This window comes from Taudactylus pleione, unplaced genomic scaffold (genome assembly GCF_031769625.1).
Source record: "Taudactylus pleione unplaced genomic scaffold, aTauple2 ptg000113l, whole genome shotgun sequence".
NCBI classification, from domain to species: Eukaryota; Metazoa; Chordata; class Amphibia; order Anura; family Myobatrachidae; genus Taudactylus; species Taudactylus pleione.
This window is the reverse complement of record NW_028284515.1, coordinates 15,962,501-15,982,966: the sequence shown is the minus strand read 5'-3', so window position 1 is coordinate 15,982,966 and position 20,466 is coordinate 15,962,501. Positions and strand designations below refer to the sequence as shown.

At 47.2% G+C, this 20,466-nt stretch overlaps 1 protein-coding gene across 2 annotated transcripts in view; it reads right to left on the bottom strand.

The window, feature by feature from the left end:
* Window positions 1-13,900: 13,900 nt before the first annotated feature.
* The window catches only part of ZFYVE1 (zinc finger FYVE-type containing 1), a 41,394-nt gene continuing 34,828 nt past the window's right edge, over window positions 13,901-20,466 (bottom strand). Inside the window, exons 8-11 of one of the 2 annotated variants that reach the window (XM_088471276.1) lie at window positions 19,848-20,018; window positions 19,207-19,387; window positions 18,767-18,877; window positions 13,901-15,353 (exon numbers count right to left, since the gene is read on the bottom strand). In XM_088471276.1, the coding sequence (XP_088327402.1) occupies window positions 15,121-15,353; window positions 18,767-18,877; window positions 19,207-19,387; window positions 19,848-20,018 (696 nt within the window). In that variant the 3' untranslated portion in view covers window positions 13,901-15,120. Of the gene's footprint in view, window positions 15,354-18,766; window positions 18,881-19,206; window positions 19,388-19,847; window positions 20,019-20,466 lie in introns of both variants that reach the window. The other variant, XM_088471275.1, reaches the window with a different exon arrangement.

The following is a 20,466-nucleotide window of genomic DNA, read 5'->3' as shown; positions in this document are numbered from 1 at the left end:
TTTTTGTGGGGACGTCTTGAATTGCATTACAATGTCTTCCAAGAACAAAGCTCCCAAGGAGGTGGGTGCTTCTGTGATGCGCACGTGTAGAACCTGTGCAAATACTTCCCAGGACCATGACTATGCCTCTGTGTCAATTGTTTCACAGCTGCCAGGATGGAGGATCCTTCAACTGCGGCATCCAGTAAGGAACCGGCTTCAACATTGACACAAGTAATGTCACAGCTGGTTTCCAGGCTTCTGCCCCCTGGATCTGCTCCCCCTACTAATTTAGCTACAAGTATGCTCCCTGTTTTTGGCAGTCTCCCTTCTTAGCATTCTCTATCATCTGCCATAGGTCCTCCATGGATGTAGTCATTTACCCAATCTGTGCAAGTGTCTGCATCCTTCCAGCAGATGCAAGACATAGATTGTGTGTCCAGGCATTGGTCTTCCAGACACGAGAGCTCTATGCCCCTGTCCGGTGGAGATTCTGATTCAGAGGTTGCCTCAGAACACAATGCTAGCCTCTTAGTCGCCTCGGACGTTGAGACTTCCTCAATACTAGAGGATTCCATGTCACAGGTAGATGTCGAGGTACTTATTAGGGCAGTTAGATCTCTATTCCAGATGGAGCTTTGAACTTCGGAGTCTGCTCAGAATTCTCTGTTATTAAAGCGTCAGAAGAGGGTGACTACTGATTTCGCTGCATCTGAACAGTTTGATTATCTCCTTGAGGAGGCATGGGCTCACGTTAAAAGGCACTTCCAGTTATCTAAGTGAATGGTGGTGTTCTATCCTCTCCCAGTTAAGGAGCTGGCCAAATGGGAATCATCTCCTCTGGTTGATGCCCACATTGCCTGTCTGATTAGATCATCTATCTTCTGAATATGGCTTCCCTTAAGGATTTAACTGATGGGAAGCTAGAGATCTGACTTACATCTGCGTAGATGTAAGGTGCTATTGCACGCCTAGCCGTTGCGACGGCGTGCTAAACCTGTAAGTCGCTGGGTGGAGGAACTGGAAAAGCGTCTCTGTTCTGGTACTAACAGAATTAAACCCTCTAGTAGAGCAAATTAAGAATGTGAGCCCCTACTTTGGTGAAGTGGCCGTTGACACAGGGGTCTTAACTTCTAAAGTATCGGCATCTATTGTGGCCAGGAGAGCACTCCAGCTGCGTTCCTGGCACGCTGACTCCAATTCCAAGAAGGTGTTGGAAGCACTCCTTTATTCAGAAGACATCTTATTTGGTCAGGAATTGGACGAGATGATCGCTACGGTAGCACTGTCCAAAACTACATTTCTTCCTTTCCTCCCTGGGCCAGAACGTCTACCTTGCGCCCACACGGAAAGGCCAGGGGTCAGGAGTTTTCTAGATTTCATGGGTCCTCCTTCAAGGGATTGAAGTCCCAAGGTAAGCAGCCTTGGTCTACTACACGTCCTGCTCCCAAGCCTGCTGAATTACTCGGTGGGCCTCCACTTTGGGAACCCCAGTGTGGGAGGCTGGCTTTTCACACCGGTTTAGTTGACCACGTTTGACACCTGCGTCAGAGGTGTTCTCTCAGGGATACGTACTGACTTTTCAGAGGCGTCTTCCTGAGTCGTTCTTTTGCACCGGTTTTCCAGCAGATCCAGGAAAGACAGAAGCTCTCAAGAAGCTCCAAAGTCATTCTTCTGGTCCCCCGTCTCAAAGAGGTATGGGTTTCTACGCCAACCTTTTCCTACTCCAGAAACCAGATAGTTTCTACTCTAACCATCTCAAAGTGCTGAACAGGTATCTACAGAGCCTTAGGGTCCGTATGGAGTCTCTTCATTCCATTATTCTAGCTCTGGAGCCAAGGGATTTCATGGCATCCTTAGATATCTAGGATGTGTATTTTGCACATTCCTGTTCAGGTCAGCCACCAGCACTTCCTCAGATTTGCGGTTGTCTGATTATTACCTGTTTTGAGCCTTACCATTTGGACTGTCCACGGCTTCTCAGGTTTTCACAAAGGTCATGGCAGCGCACCTGCACCACAGGAGTGTCAGAATCTTGTCTTATCTGGACGACCACCTCCTGGCCCAGTCTCCTGTTCTGGTGGTCCACATTCGTCTGAAGCTGGATCTTCTACAGTCACACAAGTGGATAATTAAAGGCGAAAGTCTACGTTGACTCCTTCTCAGGTGATATTACACTTAGAAGTCCAGCTGGACTCCATGATTCAACAGATTCTGTTCCTTTTTATCTCCACATTTGATATGGTAGAGTATGCCTAGTTTTACTCCTATGCTCTTCAACTATAGATCCTCGGCAGTTGGAACAAGTCTCCTCTGCACCTCAAGTCAGACTATGATTCTCTCACCAGAAGTATATTCCTCCCTCCTGTGGTGGCTACACCAGTCCCATGTGAACGGAACCTGCCCCATTTGGATCCAGGACTGGGTCTTGCTCACCATATATGCCTGTCTTTGGGGGTGGGGGCAGTTTCGTGAACAGACATTCCAGGGACCGTGGATGGCTTAGGAGAGCCTGTTGCCTATCAGTGTCTTGGAGCTCAGGGAAGTGTACATGGCGCCTCCTCCTATTTGGTACCCAGACTCTCTCTTCTCCAGGCTATACCCATTGTGTCCCTGTGCCCCTATGGAGTTGAAGAAAAGGATTTAACCAGATAAGACCATAATGGCTTTTTTTTTTTTTTTTTTTTACCTCCAGCAATAGTTAGGATGAAAATAGCTGTGTCCACCAATGTCACTAAATACTATTACTGAAATTGTAAACTTAGATAATTCCCTAAACTAACTTTGTCCTATGAACATTTTAGCAAAACAATGACTAATATACTCCTACCTTTTTTAAATATCATGAACCTCAAAACTCATCTGCTTTACAGTCAACTTTTTTTTTTTTAATAAAATATATATATATATTTTATTTTTTTTTAAATTAAAACTCAAAAACAAATGGCTGCAAACCAAGTATTTTAGGATTATTTAACAAACCAGTTCAAATAAAGGCTGGGTTTATGTATTAGGATGTCATTTCTTCATTTGTCTTTCTTTGATGGGTGTCAAGGTTTTTCCAACAATTCTAAAATTGTAAGAAGTTCTTGCTTTCAAACAAGTTTTGAGCTAGACTAGAGAACCAATACTTCAGGTTGGACATTTGAGTTGGTAAATGGAATGTTAAGGAGGCTTGTCTTTAATTGCTGACAACATCTGATATGAGGCACTTGGTAGATGCCTCACCATCCGAAAAGGTCAGAATCTGCCTATGCATTTAAAAAGAATAGTTTATAGGGCATGGGACGTTCTTTGGCATCTGTGGGGAAACTGTAACCAAGCACCTCCCTTTCATAATCCCACACAGAAAAGCTAATGCTACAATTTGTGGTGAACACAAGTCTCCCCAAAGTGTTGGTGGCTCTGGGTCTAGGCTAAATTATGAGAGGGCCATCCAAAACTGTCAAAATGAGTTGACTCCACCTTAACTTAGCCAGTGTTCTTGATGAACACCTTGTTAAAATATATCTAAGTTTACTGTGGCAAGACTAGAATAAGTGATTTACTTTCCTGGAAAAGACTTTGCTTCTGGAAGAGTAAGAGAGCTTTATTTACACGTGAATAGGCCAAGGATCTGCTGTTTTTGGCCAACCTATTTTACATCTCAGTACTTTAAGGGGCTTATATACTGAGAAAAGAAGAGATATGGTAAGAACTTACCTTTTGTTATCGCTGTTTCTACAAAGTCCATAGGGTCCACAGGGTTGACCTTGGGGTATAGCTGGATCTGGATCCACGGGCACCACGCAGTTAGAGCTTTGCTGCTCCCAGGATGCACTTGGGTCCATCCTCCCCTATACCCCGACCACAGGCACCTCAGTTGGTAAGCAGCTAAGGCCGGAAGAGGAGACTAAACAGAGAGAAGGAAGACTGGAACACCCAAGAAACCATACTCACAGAAATGGGAGATGGAAAACCGGTGACCAGTCACATAGCCCATATGAAGCCAGGTGCGTCAGGGCGGGCGCCCGGTGGACCCTATGGACTTCGTAGAAACAGATAAAAAAAGGTAAGTTCTTACCATATCTCTTGCTTGCTACTTCAAGGTCCATAGGGGGGCCAGAGGGTTGACCTTGGGGATGTCCCAAAGCAGTTCAACTCAGGGCAGGGACGCTCCTGTGCTGAAAGGAGCACGCGGCGCCCGAAGGATGCATCCTGAGAGGCGAAGGTGTCAAAAGCATAGAACCTCAAAAACATTTGAATTGAAGACCAAGGGGCTGCCTTACACAGCTGAACAGCGGAGGCGCCACGTCTAGCAGCCCAAGAGGGACCCACAGAACGAGTGGAATGAGCCTTAACAGAGGCTGGCACAGGTAAACCCTCCTGTGCATAAGCCTCACAAATAACTGAACGAAGCCAACGGGCTAACGTTTGCTTGTTGGCAAGCCAACCCCTCTTGTGAAAACCGAAGAGGACAAACAATGAATCCGACTTCCTAACCGAAGCAGTCCGGTCCACATAGATTCTAAGTGCCCGGACCACATCTAAGGCAGCCTCACCAGCTGAAAGATCAGGTGACTGAAAAGCTGGCACAACAAGTTCCTGATTAATGTGGAACTTGGAGACCACTTTGGGCAAAAACTCAGGACGAGTGCGGAGCACCGCTCTGTCCTGGTGAAAAATCAGAAAAGGAGGGCGACAGGAAAGCGCCCCCAATTCTGACACCCTCCTGGCAGAAGTAATTGCCAGGAGAAAAACGGTCTTAAACGTCAGTCACTTGAGTTCCACCGACTCGAGCGGCTCAAAATGAGGACCCTGCAAGACCCGTAGTACCACCGCCAAGTCCCAAGGAGGCACGAAGGGAGGCTGGATCCTGACAACACCCTGGAAAAAGGTGTGAACATCCGGTAGTGTAGCAATCCGTCGCTGAAACCACACGAACAAAGCAGACACATGAACCTTCAGAGAGGCCAGGCGTAAGCCAAGGTCCAAACCTGATTGAAGAGACTCCAAGATTCTGGAAACCCGGAACACCTGCGGATCACCGTTTCTGGATTCACACCACTGAAAATAAGTGCGCCACACCGTGTGGTAAATCCGTGCGGAAGCAGGCTTGCGTGCCCTAAGCATGGTACCAATGACCGAACTGGAGAAACCCCTAGACTTCAAGACGGCTGTCTCAAGAGCCACGCTGTCAAAGACAGCCGACCCAGATCCGGGTAAAGGCAGGGCCCTTGAGACAACAGGTCCGACGCTGAGGGAGAAGGTACAGAGCGTCGATGGAGAGGCACCTCAGATCGGAGTACCAAGGACGTCTGGGCCACGCCTGAGCTACCAGCACGAGCGTGCCGCCGTCCTGCTTGAATTTCCGCAGAACCCGAGGAAGCAGGGATATCAGAGGAAACAGATACGCCAGGTGAAACGTCCATTTCACCGACGCGCGTCTACCAGATAGGTGCCTGCGTCTCTTGTCCTTGACCCGTAAACGGGCAACTAGTGATTGTGACGGGAGGCCATCAAGTCCAGCTCCGGCAGCCCCCACCTGTCCACGAGTAGCTGAAACACCTCTGGGTGAAGCGACCATTCCCCAGGATGCACGTCGTGACAGCTGAGGAAGTCCACCTCCCAATTGAGGACTCCGGGAATGAAGACTGCCGAGATCGCTGGAATGTGACATTCCGCCCAAGCAAGAATGCGAGACACCTCCGATATCGCTGCCCGACTGCGAGTTCCTCCTTGGTGGTTGAGGTACGCCACCGTGGTGGCGTTGTCGGACTGCACCTGAACCACCCTTCCGTGAAGAGCGGGGCCGGACGACTGCAGGGCCCTGTATAGTGCCCGCAGTTCCAGGATGTTGATGGGGAGAAGTTCTGCTTCCGCGGACCAACGTCCCTGAAGCGATAATGAGCCGGTCACTGCCCCCCAACCCCGGAGACTGGCATCCGTCGTGAGCAGGACCCAGTCCGGGATCCAAAAGGGGCGCCCCTCGACCAGATGCGCTGTCTGAAGCCACCAAGCCAAAGACTGCCAAACCTCCGGGGACAACACCAGCATCTGAGAGCGGATCCGGTGAGGTAACCCGTTCCATTGCGATAGAATCAGCCCCTGCAGGGGCCGGGAATGGAACTGGGCAAATTCCACCATGTCGAATGTCGACACCATGGACCCCAGAACTCTCATAGCCGAATGGACCGACAGGCGCCAACTGCTCAGGCAACTGTGTATCCGCAGCTATAGGGAGGAGACCTTCTCCGGAGTCAGGAAAATCCGTTGCTGACAAGAATCTAGCAGGGCTCCCAAATGAACCATCCACTGTTATGGAATCAGGGAGGACTTTTTCCAATTTATCAGGCAAGCGATAGTCAGGTGGAGATGTTGAAGCAGTACCTCCGGGGAGCTCGCCAGCAACAGGTGGTCATCCAGATACGGCAGCAGCCGTACATTCTGGTCCTGGAGATGTGCGGCCATGACCGCCATAATCTTTGTGAACACTCTCGGTGCCGTGGAGAGGCCAAAGGGTAGCGCCCGGAACTGAAAATGATGTTGAAGGATAGGGAACCTCATATAGCGCTGGTGTGAAGGTGCTATCGGAACATGGAGGTTTGGCTTTCTGGATATCCAGGGACACCATGTAATCCCCCGGTTCCATCGCCAGAATGATGGAACGTAACTTTTCCATCCGGAACTTGGGAACTCTGAGGAATTTGTTCAGAGACTTCAAGTTGAGGATAGGGCGATGAGAACCATTGGGTTTCTGCACCAGAAACAGAGAAGAATAGTACCCAGTCCCTCGTTGATTGAGGAACGGGAACAATGACCCCTGCTTTCAGCAAGGACTCTATAGCTTCCTGAATCTGTAAAGTCTTGGTCGTATCCTGAGAAGGACTCGTGCATAAAAACTGGTGGGGTGGTCTGTGCTGAAAAGACAGGGTGTACCCCTTCTCGAACCCAGGCATCCGTGGTGCTATTGTGCCAGCACTGGGCAAATAGAAGAAGTCGGCCTCCCACTCTGGGGTCCCCCAGAGGGAGGCCCGTCCCATCAGGCAGAAGGTTTATCCTGCTTGGAAGAAGGGCGCCTGGCACTCCAGGGCTGCTTCTTGGGCTTAGAAGCGGCCTTGGTCGTCGACTGCCTCGGGAAGGACTGACCTTTGGCCTTGCTCTGAATCTGAAAGGACCGAAAGGCAGAGCTCCGTACCTTGGTAGGTGCAGACGCCGAAGGGAGGAAGGCTGATTTAGACTTAGCCAGAGTATCCACAATTTTGTCCAAGTCTGGACCAAAAAGCAACTCCCCATTAAAAGGTAAGGCCTCCAGTCCCTTTTTGGAGTCTGCGTCAGCTCTCCAAGACCTCAGCCACAAGGACCGACGCGCCGACACCCGAAAGGTCAGCAGGCTTGCATCTAACGATGCTTCCCCAATGTAGGAAGCCGCATCCCTCATTTGTCCTATCAATGCTCTCTGGATCTCCGGAGCATCTTCCGGAAAGGTATCCTCCAAAGCGTTGGCCCAGCTCTGGATGGCGTTAGCCACCCAAGAGATGGCCATGGACGGACGGGCAACCGCCCACGAGAGAGAGTAGATAGACTTTAAACAAGTCTCCACTTTCCTGTCCGTGGGATCTTTCAGGGACGAGATCGACGGCAAAGGCAGCGTAGCGCTTTTAATTAAGCGGGTAACGTGGGAATCCACCGCAGACGGAGTTTCCCACTTCCTGCATTGACCCTCAGGAAAAGGATAGTTTGAAGCCAACCGTTTCTGCGGTTGGAACCTCTTCCTGGGCAACTGCCAGGCCCCTGCCATATGATCCGTTAACTGGTCGGACAGGGGAAAAACCGTCGAAGCTACTTTGGCCTTCTTAAAATTAGGGTACTTCGACCTGGGCACCGGCGCATCTTCCTCAATATGAAGGATGGCCCGCACCGCCCTAACTAATGCTGGTACATTAATGGGGGACTTAGCCTCCACCTCCTGGGCCCCAGCATCCGAGTCTTCATGGATCTCCCCGTCATCCAAAGACACATCCGTGTCCGTAAACTGTGCCGCCAATGAAGCCGGAACAGGTCGCTTGGACGCCCTTGGTGGCAAATCACTGTGCAACATAGTTTGAAAGGCCGATGATGAAGCCGGCAGGCTCTGAACAGAGCTGGAGAGGACATCCACCCAGGGAGGGGGTACCGTTTGAGGATACCCCTGAAACGGTACCATTGACTGCTGCCGTGCCGTGGGAGATTGCACGTATACTGGCAAACCCGCATAAGGACCCACAGTCTGAGAGGAGACTGCACCAGATGCGTCATGCCCGGGGAACGGGATGGTAGGCTGGGGCAACGCTCTAGAAGGGACCGCAGTCGGGACCACCAGCCAGTCTGCGATCGACGCCAGCACTTGTGTAAACATCGCCCACGGAGGATCCTGCGCCACTGGGGGTTTAGAGGGACCAGGTGCCAGCTGGCACAGACCGTCCTGAGACAAATCCGCCCCGTCAACCCCTGCCGAACAGCGTCGGCAGGAAAACAACACAGGAGTCACGGAGCGCTCATTCTCCTCATCAGACATGACACAAAACTTTTTCAATAAAAAATGCATCACCGAAAAGAGGTAAGGCGTATAACACCCACGCACTCCCAAGTATGCAGCACAAACAGCCCACAATCTGGTACTGAGTAGCACACCGCAGTATGTGACGGACCTCACAAATACGTAGATCTATATAAGTGAGGTACACAGAAAGAACACCCCTCCCCCACGCACCTGCGGGCCGTAGGAGAAGGAAAGGGATAGGTAAAAAGCTGACCGTAAGTAGAAAAAGCACAGACAGCAGCACTAGCAATAGTCACATACCATGCAGGAAGTTGTACTCACTGCACCTTCAGCTACAATCAACCTCCCAGATTCAGTGTCTGGGAGGGCTATAGCGCTGCGAACACTGTCCTTTGCAGGGGGAGAGGTACGCAGGGGGACTGGACCACTGTATACGCCTGGGAGCTCTGCGATGCTGCCTGGAAGATGGCCGCCGGAGAGCACTGAGGAGGAGTGGCTAGGAGATAACAGCCCAGCGACGCCAGCACACATGAGAGAAGGCGCGCTGGGCTGAGCGGAGGAGCGCTAAAGCAGGGAAGGCTGCCTCCCCTGCTAGTATTAAACCCCCAGGGAAGCTGGTTCCTCGCCGGTACTTACACCCTGGAGGCCAGCAGACACGGGGGGTATACCAGAGTGGGGGAGCCCGCCGCCACTAGTCCGGCGGCTAAAAGACTGCATTTGTTCCCCGCGCGCAGCGCTGCACGCGGCTTACCTGGCCCCGTGGAATCCGGCAGCAGTCCTTGGGAGGTCCCGGAGCCACGCTAGTACTGACTCCGGGGTCCCGCTGAGATCCCCAGATCAGTACTGGCGTCGCAGCGCCAGCGGGGCTGTTGGAGCGGCAGCATAGACGTCTAGATGGACAGTCTGATGCTGCCGCTCTGAAGATAGTAAAAATAAAGAAATAAAATCTTCTTTTAAAAATAAACCGCGCAGGGTGACCCGACTCCGGCCGGGCACCAACTAAAACTGAGGTGCCTGTGGCTCGGGGGCGGGGTATAGAGGAGGATGGACCCAAGTGCATCCTGGGAGCAGCAAAGCGTGGTTCCCGTGGATCCAGATCCAGCTATACCCCAAGGTCAACCCTGTGGACCCCCTATGGACCCTGAAGTAGAAATGAAATATTTACGGTGAGCTGGAAAGTAGTAAAGAGAATCTGGCCTTAATGAGTGACTCCATTAAGGGTTCCCCAAACCCCTTACGTGTACTGTCAAGTTCTGTAACTTGTGTGATCAGATTTACAGGCAGGCAATAGCAGATTATGTGTTGCATGAGCTTAATTTTGCTATCTGATTGTTTCTATGAGAGCCAGAGGCCATAGCTCAGAGGAAATTTGAGGAAAAATTACATCACAGAAAGGGTAGTGGATAACCTCCCATCAGAGGTGGTTGAAGCTAAAAATGGTGGAACAATTTAAACACGCTTGGGACAGGTATAAGAATATCCTTAAGAGACTTAAGGAGCAAATAGGGTTGAAGTTGCCTAAAGGATACATGAAAAGGGGCAGACTAGATGGGTCAAGTGGTTCTTATCTGCCATCAAATTCTATAGCTAGAATTTGGAGCAGTTCAAAAGTTGAGGGAGGTTGTGCTGTGACTTTTTTTTTTAGGTGCTTGTGAGGCAAATGAAACAAATCTTAGAAATCTGAGAATTGTAGAAATAAACATGCACAAGTTAAATGTTAGAAATATGATGCCACCTACCATTTATAAATCTGAAAATAGGGTGATCAGATATGATTTAAAGCTTGGGTTAACAACTATAGGAATCAACAGGGAGGGATTTGGCGTGATTGGTATTGAGCAAACCTGCTTACTGTCAGTGAGAGCTCAACCAACAGATGGGCCTTTGTATGGAAGTATAACTTTTATATTAAGGAAGTGAGACAGACAATATACAGTGGAGGTTGATTCAAATTTGCATTCTGGAAAGTAATCACATATTACACCTATATCGGCGATTTGTATGCCGACACAGAAATGTGCACAAAAATCTGAGATTTTGTACCTTGCTCTTAAACCAACTCCATATAGACTTAATATAATTTAATATATTTGCATACTCCTTGAAAATAGTGTGAAAAATAAGACCATTGAGGCTCCCTGTCAGAGAGCATATAAAGGATTGCTTAGGAATAATCTCCTGAGTCTGCCTGTATCACATCTGTATAGTGCTCTCTATTGTGTATTTCTCTTTTACACACCCTTCATCAAAGTTATGTTCTAGTTATTATAGGAGCCATACTTCTAGAATGAGTGTGACTTAAATTTATTAACATGACACAATGCTTCTCCACACATAAATTGACTACTGGTCCTGGGCAAATAACCACTTCCGGAAGGTTGTTCTATTAAAAAAAAAAGGACATACAAAAGGACATTCCAAACACCCTTGACAAAGCGGCCACAGTGCCATGAAACGCGTTGGATATTGAGTAGTGAGACTACGGAATCCTGCAGGTTTGCTAAACACCATCCAGAGTGAGTTTGATGTCATCGACGAGCACCACATCATCTCAGTTGCTGCTGATCCTTGCTCAGAAGACGACGGCGTTTTTAATACGTTTTGATTTTACACTTGGCTCTTAAATTTTATGCTTGCTTCTTATTCTTAGCTTGCGCTCAGTTATTTGGTTTTCATACAGTATTTATTATTACTGAGCTCCTTTTTAACATTTTTAATCACTTTACAGCCACAGAATACTGTTATATTGTTTAACTAACACAACTGTTTTAACCTAGAGACAAGGGTAATATAACTGTAGGACAGATGGCTTCTATAGGGAAGGAATCTGGGCTCCCTTATTGCATGTTTCCTTCTTGGTTTCCTTTCAACATTACACTAGGAGAATCTCCAAACTGAGAGCAATCTCATTTTATAATAGATTCAGCAGCAGGACTGTGCAGTGGGTCAGCCAAACCTTCAACACTGACTCATAAATGGCAAATGCACAGCAATTAGTAATAGGTTTCCAGCTAGCTTTTTTTTTTTTTCTTCCCCTATTGAACAAAATGTTTTTAGACCAGAAACAAACACTGCTGTGCAGGTCGTGGTTTTTTTTTTGATTGGGTAGCCTTGGTCAACAACATTATTTGCCTTCTCCTGCCCAACATAAAAATAAATACCCTGAGAGGCAAGGGTACAGTCTATAATAAAATAGGTAGGTGTACACCTACCTAATAATTTAAATGTCAGCAGCTCAAAAAAAAAAAAAAAAGATAATTTGCTAATTAAGATTCATATAATAAGAAAAAAAATCCTCAGCGGCCTCTTATTCCACAACAGGTCGATCATCGGTCAGGGAGCCTGTGGCTGACTTGCCAGCTCTCACTGCAGGATAAGCAGACGTTGAAGAGCCAGACGGGGGTCCATCACGCTAGTACAATCACTCTGCCCTTCCCACATTGAATGAACAGACTATGGCTCACTGCTGCATCGTTTGTCCTGCTTGACATCTTATGGAACTCTGGGCCTGATTCAGCAGTGCACTGCTCATTGCAGATTGCTGATAATCAGGAATCTGCGAAGGACCCATTCTGTGAGTGTGCAAAATAGGTCCTGCGTAGTCGCACAAAGACTCTTCAATGACTGCCTGATTCACAGGCAGAGGCATTTAAAGGGTGGTGCGGGGTCAGCCGGCGTTTCCAGAAACTGTGGAATGTCTGCCCAGTTTTCCCAGGAGTGGCCAGCCCAGGATCTGCGTTGATCAACAGTGTGTCCTGGGCTCGCAAGCCAGCCAGTGGAAGGCTTACGCAGCTGGTTGGAGCGACGGCACCATCCACCATCGTTGGTCGCAATGGTGATCCCAGCCTGACAATCTCAGTCACAGTGCTGGGATCGCACACGCAGCAGAGGGTGTCATACACCTCCTGTTGCATAATAGCAAGAACGTAATCGCAAAGCTGCCTGCGTGCACTACACACTACAGTATATGCCTGCGTGCACTACACACTACAGTATATGCCTGCGTGCACTACACACTACAGTATATGCCTGCGTACACTACACACTACAGTATATGCCTGCGTGCACTACACACTACAGTATATGCCTGCGTACACTATACACTACAGTATATGCCTGCGTGCACTACACACTACAGTATATGCCTGCGTACACTACACACTACAGTATATGCCTGCGTACACTATACACTACAGTATATGCCTGCGTGCACTATACACTACAGTATATGCCTGCGTGCACTACACACTACAGTATATGCCTGCGTGCACTACACACTACAGTATATGCCGGCGTGCACTACACACTACAGTATATGCCTGCGTGCTTGCAATTGCGATCCTTGCAGAATCAGGTGCTCAGTGTCACGGTCTATTTTTTTTTACCATCAAGTTACTTTCGTTTGACAAATAGATTTAAAAATCCACCCAGGATACAATGCGAGGGACCTTTTTACTCACCAAAAGCTTATTATCAAATTCAATTCAAAACTATTTACAAGTATTAATAATGGAGAGCTGCCACAGAGACCGAGCAGAGTTTTTGATGTCCCTATTTTGGACATCACTATTGAATGTACTATTCATATTGTACAATGTGAATCACATATTAGAAAGAAGAGCATGTACTCTAATAAGAGGAAAAAATACTTTGCCATCTGTAATAGGAGTGCATGTATAATACTCATCTAAGATCATATATACTTTTATGTTTTTTCTTATTATATTACACCTATTTATTAGCATTCACAGATGTATGTTAATCGTATTGTCTATTTGAGCACTGCGTATCCCTCCCTGGGCTTGTTCTTTTCTCCTACTGCTGTTTGATTATTATCTTGCAGAAAAGAAATGCTAATCAGACTCGTGTTCAGAGACGCATCAGACTGGCCTGGCGGAGTGCCTGGGTAATGGCGAGGCAGATGCCAGTACCCGCGTTAATGCAATCACTGATATTTTATATAATAAGTTTTTATTTTGAAGCTGGAGATAAAGTCAGTACATTTCTGCCACCCAAAATGGTCTCCGACCCGACTGCTCAGTAGATAGAATCTGAGAGAGAGGAACTCAGTCTATTGGCTTTCTTCCAATATAATTACTCTTATAGACATCCTTAAATCATATCAGATAAAAAATTTTCTTTAAAGTGTCCTAAAACCAAGGAGAACCAAAAGTTCCTGTACATTTTAAAAAAGGGGACAGCTTTAGCCTCTGGAAAAATGTTCTATAGACAACAGAAAAAAACAACAACACTTTACTGCACTATACCAGAAATTCTTGTAAAATGCTGAGAAATTATTTTTCTAATACTCATTGACGGGAAGATTCAATTCTCCACGATGTGATTTGTGGTACTGAGCAGCAAAGGCACTATGTTACCAGTAACACCATAGCGCTGTGCACAAAAAATTTGCAATTTTTGGATCCCGTCCTATACCATCATGTGCGACACAGCTGAAAGCGGCGGCGATACATCGATGAGAATTGAATCCCACCCCATCATATTTACCTTAATTCTCTGTTTTAAAATGGAAAAATAACAGTAAAACACAGCAACTATAGTGTGAAATGGACTAGGAGATAGACCTACTGCGATAACACAGACAATGAAATCCACGCTCATTGGTTCCCAACCATTTATGAGGTTACTGTAAAGGAGACGGCAGAATGTATTAACAAAATGCATGATATTTTTTTTTTTTTCCTTTTACAAACCGGTGAGAAGGCACTTACAGATAAAAACTAAATAAATTACTACTCTTGTATAGTTTAGAATACAATAAAATGATATAAACAGATAGTCGCAATAAATAAAAAACAAGCAATCAATTCAGTCATTCAAAACAGCAAGGCATGTTGTGCTACTGTAAAGGCCCCCTACTTGGTATGGTTATACACTGGTTATCTCGCTATACCACTATACATTCCTAAAATAAAGTTAATTGATGACCCTCTAAAGTAGCATTAAGTTAATTATTCCTAATTTAAAAGTTCGATGAAGGAGGGTAATGAACAAGCAGCTATTTAAAGTTTGAATTTTGCCTCAACGCCTATGACGCAGCATCACGGTCAATTGATTCCTGAACGCCACACTCAATGATCATTATAAGCAGACCACACCTGATTTTTATACACTCTGCAGTATCTCTATACATAAATGCCATTCATGTGTAATTGCTAGAACGACACATCTTACAGTAAAAGTTGAACTTTGGGACGGGTCATTTGCATTATATAAGGTGTGGAGATAAGATTGTGCTCCTGCAGGTAGTGGGGAAACCCACCTTGTAAGACTACTGAGCGTTGCAGAACAGAGGCGGCACTAACGCAGTCCTAGTGTAGCGATGCAGCAAGGTGAATAGGAAAATTATTTGCTCTTGATATCACAAGTTTCTACTGTAGGTTTTTATTCCAATATTACAAAGTGCAGATTATACGCTGTTTGGTCTCCTAAACAGAGATTTGGTGCCATTTTGTTTAACAGGATGATATAATAATGAGACCACAGCTGACAGGTCAGAGCATGCACTGGCAAAGAAGCCTATGGATGAAGAGCAGTTCCGTTATGATCTGGCCCTGAGTAGGTACTGAATTGTGAAAGATGGTGATGGCGATAGAGGGTTATAGATCACCAGGTTTTTTATTGCAGAGAATGCAGACACGGACAGGGTGATCCCAGCCCCTGGAGGGTACCGGCCGTCTATCGCTTGAACAGTCCCCACAGAAACCCTGTCCACAGGCTCGGCAGTGGTGCTTCGAGAGTTTGACGTTAAATTCTCTTTTGCAGTTGTAGCAATGTGTGATTTCGTGGTCTGGAATCCAGTATGTAGGCCTTGCAGCGTCCTTCATAAGCCCTGAAAATATTTCAGTATATTATATAATTATTGCAAAGAAAATGTACTGCAACTGCTCTTAAACATGTCTATAATACCTACAACATGAAACGTTTCTTAGATAATTAATTGTTGGATACGTATACTCTCACTTGTCCTCCTGCTAACATTACAGAATGAGATCTACCTCGCGCAGCCTCAGCAATCATGGACACGACAGTACAGACAGCAATATGGAACTATTTTTAAAATGAGGGGTGCAGCCAAATACTCCTTAGCCCTTCCAGGACATTCCCTTTCTAGCACAGTTATTACACAGGGCTCAGATCACAAATGCATAGAGCCAAAAATAGATTTCAAGTTTATTTAGGACCTTGAAGGAACATGGGTTGGTACACTCTGAAGTCAGTGGCCATAACAGTGTTGAGCCTTTTTTTGAACATCCACTAATTTCTGATTAAAATCTAAGGACACGATTCTATTCTACACGATGTGAATAGCGCCGGGAATCAGCTCCCGGAGCTATTCAATACACCGCGCAGCTAACCCCGACTAAGGATTTCTTCTCGCATCACTCAGGGGATGCGAGCAGAAATCCGACAAAAGTCCCGGCGTGAGGCTGTTTTCTGCCCTTAGCGCCGGGAAAACAACATTGCGCCGGGAAGTTAGGTCAGGGAATGCCCGTTCTCGCGCCTAAAAACCCTGATTAAGGCGCCAGAACGAGCCTTCCCCAACCTAACATCGCGATGGATTGAATAGCTCCGGGAGCTATCTCCCGGTGCTATTTACATTGCGCTCAAATGAATCGAGCCCTAAGAGACAAGAAGGAAAGGCCTGTCGCACTTCAGTGGGGAATGAGGATTGGGACCAGTGCCAGATTAAGGGCCACATGGGCCTGGGGCTGAAAATTTTTACGGGCCTATACTAAGAAGGGGAGGAGCTGTAGCCAGCACTGTGTGGGTGTGACCAGCAGGCCCAGCGAAGGGAGGGCCCAAGGGTAGAACTGTACCGGGCCCAGAGGTCCTAGGGGGCCCCGGAGTGTACCGCTGCCTGTGCTGTGCAGTGATCAGCAGGGTGCAGGCATGTACGGGGACCCTGCTGATGACTGCAGCAGATGGCCACCCAGCAAGTAGTAATTAACTGCAGCCGGCCACAAGCTGCATATACTAATAGCAGCAGGGCCGGCTGCTCTAAGTCACTCACTTGCTGCTGGCCACCAGGGCTTGCAGAAGCTCAGTCAGCACTGTGGTGGGGCCGGGGCTACTGTCTGATGACTCCTCGATCTCTCAGCCAGTGATCTGAGGAGTCTGATGCGAGCTGAAAGTCTCCTCAGATCACTGGCTGAGAGATCGAAGCAGTCATCAGGCAGCTCCACCATCACCACAGTGCTCTGCTCTGCCTCTCCAGTCCCGCCCAGCAGCAGCCAGTCAGGAGGACTCAGGAGGAGCAGAAGGACTTGCCTGCTGGAGCTTCCTGGGTAACTTCTGGTAAGTGCTGCCTGGGGGGCGGTATAGGGTTGGGAACAGTGGGGGATGGGCTAGCACAGTGTGGGATGGGGGATGAGAGAGTATAGTGTTAGATGGAACGAGTGTCACTCCTAGGTCTGCATTGCAGCGTTAAATTACAGCCATACATGACACCAACAACAAAGCTTTTCAATCCCAGGATGATCCGGTCCTTCTCCCTATACCCCGCCCAACTCAGTTTTGTGAACAAGACCAAGGCAGGATAACAGAGAAGGAAGACTGGTACACTGAAGAATCACTCTCACACAGAGAAGGAAACAAGTGAACAAGAAAAGAAACCCATAGAAGCCAAGTGTGTCAGGGCGGGTGCCCTGTGGACCCTATGGACTTCAAAGAAAGTTAACAAGGGTGTTTTTACCCTAAAGGTGCCCACACACATAACGATCAGCCCACGATCAGCCGATGTGTACGATTTCCCTTGAAACTCTCCCCGGCAGCTCTGCACACGATCTCCACACGATCTGCACACGATTTGGTGTCCAATCTTCAAACGATCTCTCCTGTAGTCAGACTTTTTACAGTGCATCGCCTCCTAGATTGTCAGATCTGCCCTACTGCACGGCAGATCTGACGATGCGATGTGCGACCAGCGGGGACGCGCATCGCATCGTGAGTGGGGACTCACGATTTGGACATATTTTACACAATCTGTCGTTCCAATGTGTCGGAATCTGCCAGATCGTGTAAAATATCGCTGTGTGTGTGGGCACCTTAACTCCCCTTTTCTTCTTTGGGGTCCTTAGGGGTCTACAGGGGAGACAATGGGGATGTCCCAAAGAATTTGTTCAAGGGCAGAAATGTTCCTGAGCTGAGAGAAGAACCCTACGCCTGAAGGAAGCATCCTGAGAGGCAAATGTATCAAAGGTATAAAACCTAAGAAAGGTGTGGACAGAAGACCACGTGGCCGCCTTGCATAGCTGTTCAGCAGAAGAGCCACGCTGGGCTGCCCACGAGGAACCCATTGAGCAAGTAGAATGAGCAGATACTGTAGCCGCCCCCAAGAAGGCCAGTCTGTGTGTAAGCCTGTGAGATAGTCATGCGAATCCATCTGGCCAGAGTCTATGTGTTAGCTGGCCATCCCTTCTTGTGGAATCCATATAAGACAAAGAGGGAGTCCGATTTCCTGATGGAAGTAGTACGGTCCACATAGATCTTCAGAGAATGGACCACATCCAAAGAGACCTCACCTGCCGAGAGGTCTGGCGATTGAAAGACCGGAACCAACTGCTAGCTAGTCCCTATCTGAGTCCCGCCAGGAGTACCTAGCCGAGGGCTGGTGTCATGGCGCAGCAGTAGTAAAAAAATAAAATAAAATCATAAAAATAAGCTTGGGCTGTGTAAAGCAGTCCCACTGTTAAAAATGGTGATCCAGCTCCTGCCAGACACCAACAAAACTGAGTTACCCTCAGGCTGTGGGTGGGGTATAGGGGGGAAGGACCGAAGCATCCTGGGATTGAAAAGCTTTGCTGTTGGTGTCCAGTTCTCCAGGTCCCACCTACACACCCCATTGTCTCCCCTGTGGAGCCCCATGGACCCTGAAAAAGAAACTATTTTAATACTTATGATTTATGGTGGACTGTGTGACCAGCTGGTCATCATGCCGATGATGGGCCTATTTTTATGTGGAGGTCTGGAGCTCCATCTGCCACATTCTTAACCTGGCCCTGTTTGCGATGACCGAATGCTCAAGAAATAGGTTTTTACTTTTTACACTAAAGCAAAAATAGAGACTCTACAAACTTTCTGGCATCTTTTCCCAAGGAGGCGGTACCAAGTACTGACTATTAGGAAGCCTAAACTAATGCACACAGCACATTAATGGCTTTATTTCCTTCAATCAACCAATTCAAGCCAACCCCAGTCAGAACAATGGGTTTTGTTATGGTCGCTGACAGGACACAATCTTACCTAGAGGAATGTCAATGGCTGTAGCCACTGCCCCCAATGTGTTCTGTACGGCCTCCCCAACCTTCCTTGCCATCAGAGTTCCGCCCTCCTCATCTTCCGTAGCATCAGGCACTACTGTGCAAAATAAAAAGATGGTTACATAGTGTTCTACAGTGCCTTGGGAAACAAACCAATACAAATTAAATACATATTCTCTAGCTAGAATCACAGTAAAGGCTAAGATTAGCCAGGCTATAGTGATAAGTGTTTGCGATAGGAAATAAATAGATAAAAGGTTGTTCTGAAAAGCCAAAATTAGCAATACCTGGATATTTGATTACTGTCATATCGCACTAAGAGGACCAAGCTGATCATAAGAAGAGCCACATTAATGCATGACTTTCAAGCAACTATATGAAGAATTTTGACCCATATTTGTAGCAGTTAAATAACAATATTACCACTTTGCACGCCTCTCAGATCATAGCAGCAGTCACAGACACGCACTGGTGACAGTCCCCAGCCTCGCTCAGGCACTGGGCGGCTTTTGGAGGAGCAGCTGTCACAGAAACCCTCTCCGCAGGCCCGGCAGTGATGTTTGGTGTCATTATCTTTAAAAGGGGTTCGGCACTTTGTACACTCCTGTGAAGAGGAACAGCGACTCAAGGGTATAACAAACGTAGATTCATTTTTATGAAAGGCAAAACATCAATATCTCAAACGTACTGCCTGTAAGGCACTAGCACCTTCTTAAAGGGTAGTGTCCATCTGTAAACGACTTCTATGGTTGTAGCTTCAGGCTACTATAATAATTTATTTACTGGGCCTTACTGCATTTCTCTCTGTAGTTTGCTTCAATACTTTATGTCCTTAGAGGAGCAGGAAGGGTTAGTGGTTTTTGTTGCCATGGAATATGATGTAACACTGCCCTCTAGATAAAGTTAGCTAATACAAAATACCAAGGAAACCAAGACATATCTGCCTGCTCATTATAAGTCATGGTGAAACTTAGTGAAAGTTGCACATAAACATAATAAATGTGCAACCCCTTTAGAAACATAATAATAATAGTAAATAATAATAAATATAAACACCACCATACCAAAATCTGGGAGTTAGGCTTCCAGTAAGCTGGGGCGATCTGATCAGTCAGCCAGGATGTAACTGCTTTGGTGGGTCCAATGCTCAGTTCAGTCACAGACTGTGCCATGAAGTTCATACCATCTAGAAGACGCTGTGCTGCATTGTTATTATCCTTTAAGAATCCATCTGACTGAAAGGAAAGAATTATGGGACAGGTCTTTAATATTTCTTGGGAGTAAACAGTCATGCTAAATCATACTTCCTATTGCAAATTGTTCCATCCTAGCTGGTCTGGAATAGACATCACTGGAAACCCTGTCTCAGGACTAATGGCTGAAGTCTTAGGATCATTTAGCCCCATTACTCCATGTTTGTTGTACCCCTTTCACTCAGACATAAGAACCTGGGTTATTGCCGGGGCAAGCCAGTGCAACCCGGGTCCTTGTTCGGTGTGAAAGGGTCAACACGGGTCGTGGTTTGCTAGCAGGGTTATTCCCGGTTAGCCAGTGGTGTGATAGGTATGACCCAGGTCATACCTAAAAGGCTGCAGATAGTCCAGCTCAGGAGCGCTCCGAGATTACGTCATCTCCAAGCGTCCTGTGTGAACGGCAACGGCAACTTGGAAATAACCCGGATCC